We start from the raw sequence: 11368 nt of genomic DNA, 5'->3' as shown, positions 1-11368 counted from the left end.
AACCTTCTAAGCCATGAAGTCTGTTCGATATGCGTACAACTTGTCTAAAAGGGTGTAAAGGAGCAAATTAAACCAGCTCAAACAGCATGCACATCCCTCGACCTTCCAGACAGGTGACCATAACACTTCCGTTTCTAGATGAATTTAGATTGCTCGTTCACACTGGGCCTCGGTTTCAGAGCAGGCGGCATGTGACTTAGCAGATGACATGTGAAGCGTGTCACAGAAAGCAACACGCTCTGAGGTGAAGTGACCACAGGTTGATTCACTAAGGTGTGAATGTAGAAATACTCCAGGAATAAGTCTTCTCACTGCATTGCATTTGCAGTGACGTAGAAGAGTGAATTCTGTATGGGCATTTTTGTTTTTTACCTTTTCTAACAAAGTCAAATGAAACTAAAATACTTCAAATGTGACAAAGCTTTGGCCTGTACACGTGTGTAAGTGTATCAATCAGTCAAGCAGAATCCCTGTTTCAGGTTTGCACTTTTATTTTACAAGGTTTTATATCAGACTTAACAATCAAATCCCTGTTTCAGGACATGTTTTTCTCTGCTCTGCTCCAGAGACCTGTGCTCTGCTCACAAAACATAGAGAATGCTGCCCCTGGTGGCAAAGGAGTGAACTTTACACTTTGACAGAGAACCCTGCTTCTTTTTCCTGTTAATTTTGAACAAACCTTGAACTCTCCACCATGTTAGCTGGCTCACAACCCTTAATGCTATTGTTTTACACCAATTATTACATATATGCCAACATATTAGCAGCACCTGCAAACTGCAAACAGTGAACTCTTCTGTCGTTGATGATTATTGTTCTCTAAAACAGACACGAAGAAAGAGAGATCGATATGTATATGCATTTTACACATGGATGCATCAGCTCATACCAGATGTGTCCTTCACACGTAACAGGTCGACTCTGTTCTGCACCAGAATGTCTCTGATGTTACATTTCTGTAAAACGTAAAGCTGCGTGTTGTGGTTTTGTGTGTCAGTGTCAAGTCCTTCATTTGCTCACCTTGATATTCCTGTCCATACTTGTACATTTTACATTTTATTTTATGATACATAGTGTAAATATTCCATAGTGTAAATATTTATTTATCATCACAACACACATTTATTTTGCTATTGCTTTATTTTCCAATGTTGCTTTTATTCACTCTTTCTTGTCTATTGTTGCTGCTGTAACATGTAAATCAATAAAAGAAGTCTAAGTCTAAGGAATTATTTGTTTCTCAATTTGATTATGTTGACGTATACTTTTTCTGGTGTTATTCAGCCATTTCACTCAAATCAGCTCAAATCAATCTGTGGAAAGGTGAAGTGACTCTACGATGTCAATCACTCGTCGTCTTTGTCTTCTGTTTCAGGTCCTGGTTGCATCCTAGTTATTTCTCCAACAGAGTCGTGAATGGTGGCGAGTATCTCAGGATACTTCAGAGTGGAAGCACAATCACAGAATCTCTTTGGTCTGGGATTATGATGCAGTGACCATTTGCTTTTATCGCCTAATCTGACCTGAACAGACGACATGCTGCAGCCATTCCACTGTTTACGTCCTGACACTATAACTGTCCCAGGTGGCTGGTTTGATCCCTGGAGGTGGGCTGAGCGATTTTTAAACTTTGGTTTAAATCTAAACCCTCGTGTTTTGTTGATAATGACTTTAATTCCTCGTGACGTGACGTCCAACACATCTAAATATTGTTTGTGTCAAAATAATGATGATACTGATTGCAAAATCAACCATTTCCCTTCAAGTATATACACTACTCACTAAAAGTCAGGGATATTCAGCTTTCAGGTGAAATTTCAGGATGAACCTAAAATGCATTCTAACCTTTCCAGGTGAACTTAATGTGACCTTCTCTAAACTTTTGAATGCACATGTCCAACTGTTCAGTGTCTCAGTACTTTCTGCACCAGCTGCTGTTCTCTAACAAGAAGCTTAACAGCAACATTCACAACAGGTTTGATCCATGAATCCACCAATACATTTCCTGCTTCAGTCAGAATTGGTATTTAAACAGTCCTCCTCATCCTGCTGTTCACATTCTGACATCATGAGACCAAGACGACACCTAACTATTGATCAGCAGCACCTCAACACTGGAGGCTTCAAACAGGAAGTCCTCAGACGGAGGTGTTCACTGAGCTTAGAGGGTCACAGAGTGTCATCAGGAGGTTGGAACAGTGATACAGAGACTGGAAGAGTCACAGAAAGGAGAGGAGTGGACGTCCTTTGGCCACATCCCAATTTATTGAGACACTGAAAATGTTTTGTTGTGGTATACCTACCACTGTTGGTAGATTTTCTTCAAATAAATTGTTTAAAATGAAGAAATCACCATTGCATGCTTCTACTTAAATGCCCTACTTTCATGATATAATATCACTGTAGCATTCACTTTTTACATTTTCCATATATTTCACCTGAAAGTCGAATATCCCTAACTTTTTGTGAGTAGTGTACATATTTTTAATCTGACTTTATTAAAACCCAGTATCTAATAAAAACTATGAATCACTAACCCTTTGCCACCAGGTGAGATTGCACATTTGACAAAGTAGCATAAAGCATTGGCGTTACATGTTATATATGATATATGACTGTATGTGGAGAAATATATTTTCCTTTTGTTTGTGATTCACACACAAAGATGTGCTGCAGAGTCATGATGCTTCTGTTTGGCTCAATTACACCTCAATCACAACTTGTAATTCTAGAGTTATTTTCTGTAGCAGACCTCTGAAACATGTCATTACTTTAAATAACATTATTGTGTGTAATTCTAACACTATGAGGAAACGTGCAGAGCTAATTAGAGAGTCATTTGAGCTCCAGGACCCCCCCCCCACCCCAACCCCCAAACACACCACTAGGGTTACTGACGTGCAGTGTATCCCAAATATGAGTAACTCAGATTTTCCACTATTAAAAACAAATTTTAAAAAAAGAAGGTGGTGGCATCATGAGAGTGAGCAGATCACTTAGTTGTCCATCAGCCACATGCACCTCATGCTGCTTCCTGCACGCCGGTGGCTGCACAGGCTCAGGCTGTGCTCGTGTGCTCAAGTCTTCGCCATCGCTGCGTGCAAACATGCAAACACATCCAATGAATGAAACAACCACCGCCTGGCCGATTCACTCAGCAGCCCCCTACTCGCCGGTCCCCGCACCCCTTCACTCCCCCAGACAGTTGACTCTTGGCTGAGCTGATAAGTCCCTCTTTATTCCGCCGCCTGCTGCCATAAAAGCGCCGGGAGCTCATTGTGCGGAGTGATCTGATACGGACTACACCCAGCCGCTGCCTCACTGCCCTGGCTTTCTTTGCTGCCCCAGCCTTGACGTTGGTCAACGTCGGAGTGCGGGTTAGATCGGAGACTCTTGAATCCGTCTGCAGGGTTTCTTCCGATTTGGCTCGCCTGTCGTTCGGCAACCTTGCCTCCAAAGCTGTAGGGGTTGTTGTTTTTTTTTGTATAGCACCAATTTCTTCAACATGTCTTGGCAAGGCTACGTGGACAACCTGATGGCCGATGGCAGCTGTCAGGATAGCGCCATTGTTGGGTATACGGACGCCAAATATGTTTGGGCAGCACATGTCGGCGGTACTTTCATCAATATCACGGTAAGGAGGCACATTTGGGGGCAGTAATAGTGGACGTGTGGGGCCGTTTGACAGCGTTGTTGTGTGTGTATCACCCACGCAGACGCTCAGCGGGCTGAACGCCGCTAAAATCGCTCCCTCGCTGGCTCCCTGGGTGACTAGCATGCTAACGGAGCCGCGCTAGCTTAGCGGGCTAGCTGCTCTGTCGGTGGCCTGTCTCGGCTGCTTCCTGCCAAGGAGGCGCTGCGGGATTAGACCGCGTGCGGGTCAGACTCCTTAAGGCTCGCACGTTACCATCTCAGACATGTGTAGTAATTAGTCGCCCGAGCAGTCGTCTAAACGTCGGGACGCCGCTAATTGAAGGCTGATTTTTAAAACCCAGCGAGGAGACGGTGTCTGACTTAAGAAAGCGTGCATGCTTTTGTGTGCGCGGCCACTTTGATTAGCTCCCGTTAAGCCGCCGCTTTACCGGCTACCTGTGGTTAAAAAAGGGCTAACTGTGCCGCAGCCTGCGGGTATTATCACCATCCACCTGAGCTGAGCACGAGCATTCATGTGTAATATTTGATGGGAATGACAATGTGTTTTTTTTTTTTTTTTTTTTTTTTTTAATTCATCGAGAGAGAGAGAGAGAGAGAGAGAGAGATAGTCCGGTGCATAGACGTCACTTTACTTCCGCTCCTCACTGCAGAGATGGGATGTGATCAGCTCCTCGTGCTGATATCTATAGATCTTATTATAGATCTGTATTTTTGCATTAGTGCATGTTTCAGTTTTGCATAATATATATTTATTTTAGCCAGTTTCAGTTTGATTTTTATTGTTCAAAATGGATTTATTGTAGGTTTTATCAGTGTCAATATGAGTCTTGGGTCTTTTTTTTTTAATGATAATATAGGAGGTATTTGTCAGGCACAGGATTTAAGAAGTTCAATACAAACACAACAGTTATGTTCAGCACATTTGACCAAATCTAAACTAAAACTATGGACTTTTTTTAAAATATATTTTTATTTTAGTTTTGCAGTTCTATTTCAATTGGTTTTTATTTTTAATTTCAGTTAACAAAAATGTCTTTTTCACACCTGCTTTTAGTTTTCAGTTAACTCAAATGTCGATGCTATATATGCTTGAAGTTAATTGCAGTACTGGTGACAAGAAAGCGTTTTTACTGATGTTTGGAATAGGCCTGCAAGTAACATTACTTTTCATTATTGATTTAGATCTGCCAATAATCCTCTCAATTAATCACTAGATTTCACAGAATGTCAGACAGTGGTGAAATATGTGTAGCTTAGCTGCTTCTAACTAATGTAACAGTGCACACCTGAACATACATTCAGTTTACTGTCATATGACAAAGTCCTCACTTTTTAAGAAGCTGGGACCAGTAAATGGCTGGGATAATTGCTTGTTGAATGACGAAAGATTAATTGATTTATCAGAATTCCAGCTGGTACATTTTCTGTCAGTCTGACAAACTAAACTCTTCAGCTCTGGTGGAAAATTTGCCATAAAAATGTGATTTTATAGCAGCAAATTCTGACAGCAAAGTAACACAAAGCTCCTGATGCAGGAGTGTGTCCACAAGAAAGGAAACAGACTCCTGTAAAAGTCGAGGCTTATTGCTTGGTTAAGGTACAATAGTTTAAAAGGCATGAAAAGGCCAGTCAGCATAGCTTGGCTGTATGCTGCTATTGTAGTGTAGGCGATTTTAATACAGGGTTTTATTTTTACTTTTCTACCTTAACAAAGCAGTGCCCTGTGACTCTGGGAATTCATGTCCTTTCTTGTGGACTCAAGTTAATTCATGTTCTTGTTAATGTCGTGCCTTTTTTATACTCTGATGAATTAATGCTTCTGGAAGCATATTTTGTTACATCTGTTGTGACACTGCCACAATCCTGTGGGGTTTGTGTGTTTTGTCTTTACAGTCTCAAGAAATTGATGTCCTCATCGGCAAGGACAGGGAGACCTTTTACACCAGCGGTCTCACTCTGGGCTCAAAGAAGTGTTCAGTCCTCAGAGACAGCCTCCAGGATGACGGGGACTGGACAATGGACATCAGGACAAAGAGCCAAGGAGGAGAACCCACATACAATGTCTCTGTGGGGAAAGCTGGAAAAGGTAAAAGTGTAGTTTCAAAACTTTATGCTGTTTTCATGGGCTAATGCACCTGTCTTGTGTTGCTGATTTTCAGTCTGCACTTCTGTAAGACTAACTCCTCTAAACCACTAAACCTTTGGTGACCTCAGCTTTTGAGCTGAGACTTTACTAAACAAAATATGACACATTAGGAGACGTCAACTTGGGCTGTGTGGCATTTTACGCCGTTTTCTAACATTATATGGATAAAATGATTATTTAAGAAGAAAAATCAGCAAATATTTACTAAAGATAACTGGTAGTTGCAGCCCTATTGCTGAATAACATTATGCTGGTGACTAATGAATTAATCTCCAGTCATTCCAGCTCTAATTGCCACAATTTGCGCTCTGTGTGTAAGCAGAGCTCATAAATGGCTCCAGTGAAACAGAGCCCAGAGTCCCAACATCGTACGCTCCTCTCAGTGCAGACTGACGCTAAAATAATACATACATGTACTAAATACTCAGATTATAATTGTAAGCCTTGTAGAAACCAGGATATACCTTCTCCAGTCTGGTCGCCCTTGTGGTCCTCTGTAATACTGCTCCAGTGTTCCTCACAGGTTGAGAGTTCTTTGCCCACTAAGACTTTTGATAATCGGCTAAATATTAACATTGTATTCACAAGCCATGTTGGCGTAAGCAGATATTCATAGCTGACAAATCTCTAGAAAACTTTATCAATTCTCTCTCTTTACTCTACTGCCAAATGTTTATGTGGGAAACACTGATGGCAAACTCTTTTCCCTTCATCACACTGCTCCCTTTTTTTCTGTTGCGAGATTTTCACCCCATCATCCTTCTGCTCTGCATGTTGTACTTTAATGAAGCGTAGCCAAAAGAGCACATTAACTGTTGCATATCTTGAATTTGCACCAACTGTAAGATGTTAGTACTTAACACAAAACTGTATGGAAGGTAAAGTGCACCTTAATCAGTCCCCAGCAGAATGAGCCCGTCCCTCCTTTGAGTGTTGTCCCCTCTAACGGCTCATCGGGGTCATTGCATCTATTTTTTTTTTTTTTAAAAAGCACAGGTCAGCAGAAGCTGTCCTCTGCAATCCAGTGCACCGACCTTCCTGCAGTTTATAGTTGTTGCGTTTTATAAAAAAAACGAAAAGGCTACAGTGGTGATTTTCAACCATTATCAGGGATGTGTGGGGGAATAGCTCACACAGTCTCTCATAGACTATTACCTGTTTAAGAAACTCTAGTGAGTTGTTTTTTTTTGGACACTTAATTCTCATCATTAATACAAAGCACCACTACTGTACGTGGTGTCAGTCGGTAAAATCACCCACTGCAGTCGATGGTAGCAAAGGCACCCTGCAGACAGCTAGCCCTTAGTTGGAATGCCTTTTCTTTCCCCTTTTCACTTTTCTTAACTGTCCCTTTTTTTTCCCCTATCTCTTCTCTTTCAGTTTTGGTTCTTGTAATGGGCAAAGAAGGGGTCCATGGAGGCGGATTGAATAAGAAGGCTTACTCAATGGCAAAATACTTGAGGGATTCAGGGTTTTAATGTTTTCAAGCTCACGTAGATAAAATTGAGGGACAAAAAGAAGAGAAAAAAAAAATTATTGCTGTTAAGATTTCTTGGAAAGAATTGTCTTGGAAACTTTTAATAGCAATGAAGAGTGGTAAGATACTGTGTCACCTTTGTCCCCCCTCCCCCTTTTTCATCCTGTGGGGGCGAGGGGGGGGAGACTCTCTTCAATTTTGTTCATTTCTCTTTTTTTTTCCTTGTGTGCTCCAGTATTGGTTTTAGTCATGGGAAAGGAGGCGGTCCATGGTGGAAATCTTAACAAGAAAGCACATTCAATGGCTGACTACCTGAGGAAGTCTGGATATTAAGCAACCTCTCCACCCATCCATCAACTTAGCAGCTCACTCCCACTCACTGCATTGTGTTGACACTACTTCCAGGATTAGATGACATACAATGTTACTTCCTCTCCAGTCTACTTTTATACACAGCCTTTTGTTTGCTCACCCCCTCCCTCCCTCCCCCCACACTCCTTATTATTATTTTTTTTTAATAAATCTTCCCCCACTTTAACATTGTACTTCTCATATTTTTGACACTACAGTCATGGCATGTTCGTTGAAATGTTTAACCAAAAGAGTGCAAAAAAAAAAAAGACTGCAAAATGTAATAATAAAAGTTTAATGCAAATTTGGACTCTGCTTGTACAACATTCACTTAGCAACTGGCTAATATTCCAAGGGGAAGTACACATGTAATGGTGGTGATAGTTTGCATAGTTATGCTTTGTGAGCATTATTAAAAAGATGCCAGTTGTTTTTTGTTTTTTTTCTTTTGTTTTATTTTTCTTTTGTCATCAGCATGTGGGCATTTAAAAGTTGCATGCATACCCTCTTTAGCGTACAGATCCCAGCTCTGTCCCAGCGTTATATTCCAGCCAAAACCATCTTCTCATCTGCCGCCATCTTCAAAGTCTTCAAGCCTCCATTGAAAGAAGTTTCCTCTGACAAAGTCCTGTACGTGTGCACCGGTTCGCCACCATCGAGCACAACTTCTTTTACCCTCCATCCCACGCTTTTGCTGTTGTACCTGAATGTGGTCTTAAAAGTTAATGGTGTGGTGTCGGGCTGTTGTGTGAGTGTAGTGTAAGGTCAGCGTTGCTGAGGTCCCAAGATATTGTCACGATACTTCACCACGTCCTGGAGTCTCAGCAGACACTCCACCTCTGACCGCTCCATCATTTATCAGCCAGCTCCTGCTATTTGTAAATGTTTCTGTACATCACGACAAGCTCATGTTAAAGTTACCCCCTCTCCCCCCTTCCTCTCCCCTTTTGGACCAATTGTCAATATAAGAGGATTATCAGAATTATTTCAACTATTCTGATTGATTGTTGGCATTGCCTGTTGACTGTAAACCCTTAAGACAACTTCAATGACTGTAAAACATTTAACTAGTTAACTTCCTTAGACTGCAACACTACTTAAACTTTTCATCACTAACTGATTTGTTGCTAACGTCATGTCCATTAACCAATTAAGTCATTTTACTACAGTATGAATGCATTTTGACTGTAAAACCGAGCTGTTGGGCTCCAACACCTTGGAATTATTTGCCTTGTGCTTTAGTCATCAAAAGGTGTATTCACAAATTGTCATAGTATGGTACTTAGAAGTATATTTAAAAAGAAAAAAAATGATGCTGTGTACACTTAACATATTGAAAATGGTGTTGGTTGGAATAAGAACATTTGTAAGTTGTCTTGTGAAAATTTTCTGAGAATATCTGTATTCTGTGCCATAAAATCGATCTGATCTGTTGCTACTACGAGTTGGATTTTTAACTGCTGCCCCAGCAAGAAGTAACTTTTAATGGCACTTTCCTAAGGGATGTTTTGGCATCAGTAATCTCCAGACTTTGTGGAATATGTACAGAATTAAACGACGGAAAAAAACAAGTTTGCAATATTTTGTCTTTTTTTTTTCTTTTTTTTTTTGTTGGAAATTTCTTCTGCCACAAAATCTGCTATTTCAACATCTTGTTTAGACAGATCAAATAAAAGTTATTCCAACCAGAGTAAAGACAGTATGTCCTGTGTGTTGCCGTGTGAGAGCTAAACTACACTGAGTTTAAAGTCTATAGCTTCTTTAGTAACAATGTAGATGAATAACTGAGTGGATCTTGTAACTTGTACACTCAAACCAATAGATTCCACTTTTCTCTAATGGGAGAAGATCTAAGTGTTGGGGGATGTAGTCGAGCTCTCACCTGGTTCTCAGTTACTGAACTCCAGAAATAACCAGCCTACCAAATTTTCTTTGCAGAAAGCTGGAGAAAAATCAGCCACATTCTCAATGAGCTGATTTATTACTTTGAAGGAACTCTGCCTTCTGCACTTTCAAAGCTCTCAAGCTGTCTCCACCTGTTGGGTTCCGAATAAAAACATTATTATACCAATCTTGATCAGACCAAATGGAAAGAGGACATGTCGATTTGACCAAAGGGCTGTTTTCACCACATCAAACCCTGTAAAAAGTATGTAGCTGTAAGGTTATTCTTCTGTCACACTATCACACACTGTATATTCTCCATCTGAGTGTCCCAACTGTTTGAACCTATAACCTCGACGTGGTCAGACCCAAACAGTCAAACCCAAGAACCGGCTGCTCAGTGGATGTGTTGTGGGAGTTACATGATGATTACTTTGAAATGTGGGCAGCCAGTCAATATAAATTACATGTCATTACGTAATGCATAAAAATATGATCTAATGTGAAAACTTTTGGATTACGTCAAAATCAAAGACTGAAAATAGTGCACTTTATGCTAAAAAAAAAAATTGATGCAACCACAAAAGTGAGTTCCACACATCTTCTGTTTTTCTCTTTGAATATCTCAAAACACACACACACACACACACACACACAGTCAGTATTGGCGACAATAGAAGGCTGTTTTGTATTTGTTATATTTTAAATGCATTATCAAAATTTGTAGTCCTTGATAATGCAACTGTAATCTAATTGCAACATTTTTCAAATGTAATCTGGACTAGTAAATTACTTATTTTTTGCAATTTGATTATGTAATCAGGATTATATGTATGGCACATGTACATTTAGCACATAGTTGGGCCTGAAAAAAAAAACCCATAGTCACAGACATCATAACATTGTGTGATAAGTTCATCTCTACAGGCTCAGGGAAATAACTAAGACAGAGAACGACCACCAAACAGGCCTTTCCAGATGAACCTGACCAAAAAACATGTGTGTCCCATTTCTCTGACATGATGGGAGCACCTCTGCTAAATGCCACAGCCTCACAGCATGGGGTATTCAGGGCTACATGCTGATGCCCTGCCAGATTGGCAACACCTGCTTGTGCCAGGTGTTTGATTAGTATGATTAGAACCAAACCTCACACACAAAGTCTTTAAACCTGTCTGTGCAGCAGAGCGTTCAGTGTTTATGGCACACTGCTCTGGCATTTTGCCTGTGTGCAGTGTTGTTTCTGTTTTCCCAATGGCGTGTAGCGAGAGTCTGGACAATAAGGTTGTTCTATGTTTAGGCCTTTTTTTGATTGCTAGTTCATTTTGCCATTGCACAAGTTCGACAAAGCTGAAGCTATTGGATAAATTAAGAGGAAACGGGACGCTTAGTCAAGATCAAACTACAGGACGAGAACTCCGCCATGGAAGACTCCTAGTTGGGAGAAATTCTACAGTTTCTTCAGACAATACAGATTACCAAGCAGATATGGGCAAGTAAAGCTAACATTTATAGTACATTCTATGCAGAATTGTAATAGTCAATCATGACTTTTTAACACTATTTTTCATACATCAAGTCAAATGCATGTCTTTGCATATGTACATGTTTGATTTGTTATGCTTCTAATTGAATCTGTGCACCATTGCTTAAACATTTAGGTAATACTTGGATGCCTGTTTGAACTTGGTCTTTATTTTTAAAAGCCTGGGGGCTTCCCATGCAACCTGAAGGTCAGGGTCATGGTTCTTTAGGCCTGAAGTCGGACAATGCTGCACTGGGAAAACTCCTTAAATTGGAACCAAGGGTTGAATGTACAGAGGAGTCAATGAAGCTTCAAGTCCAAAATGCTGCTT

At 40.5% G+C, this 11368-nt stretch overlaps 1 protein-coding gene across 2 annotated transcripts; it reads left to right on the top strand.

Moving 5' to 3' along the window:
• The first annotated feature begins 3372 nt into the window (after nt 1-3372).
• On the top strand, nt 3373-9323 carry LOC139214691 (profilin-2-like). Of its 2 annotated transcripts, none has more exons than XM_070845602.1 (3): nt 3373-3634; nt 5548-5740; nt 7181-7312. In XM_070845602.1, exons 1-3 carry the CDS (start codon nt 3506-3508, stop codon nt 7276-7278), a joined length of 420 nt encoding a protein of 139 aa, XP_070701703.1. In that variant the 5' UTR covers nt 3373-3505; the 3' UTR covers nt 7279-7312. The 2 variants fall into 2 exon arrangements, with proteins under 2 accessions (XP_070701703.1, XP_070701701.1); XM_070845600.1 differs by lacking the exon at nt 7181-7312 and adding an exon at nt 7513-9323 and having other exon boundaries at nt 3393-3634.
• The last annotated feature ends 2045 nt before the right edge of the window (nt 9324-11368 follow it).

This window comes from Pempheris klunzingeri, chromosome 15 (genome assembly GCF_042242105.1).
Source record: "Pempheris klunzingeri isolate RE-2024b chromosome 15, fPemKlu1.hap1, whole genome shotgun sequence".
NCBI classification, from domain to species: Eukaryota; Metazoa; Chordata; class Actinopteri; order Acropomatiformes; family Pempheridae; genus Pempheris; species Pempheris klunzingeri.
Note: the sequence above shows the minus strand (reverse complement) of the source record. Positions and strands in the feature narration are given on the sequence as shown.

Excerpts from the sequence above, each read along its gene's own strand:
- LOC139214691 (XM_070845600.1), top strand. The coding sequence starts at position 3,506 with ATGTCTTGGCAAGGCTACGTGGACAACCTGATGGCCGATGGCAGCTGT. Across the intron at positions 3,635-5,547 it reads GTACTTTCATCAATATCACG|TCTCAAGAAATTGATGTCCT; the intron begins GTAAGGAGGCAC and ends TTGTCTTTACAG. Across the intron at positions 5,741-7,512 it reads TGTGGGGAAAGCTGGAAAAG|TATTGGTTTTAGTCATGGGA; the intron begins GTAAAAGTGTAG and ends TGTGTGCTCCAG.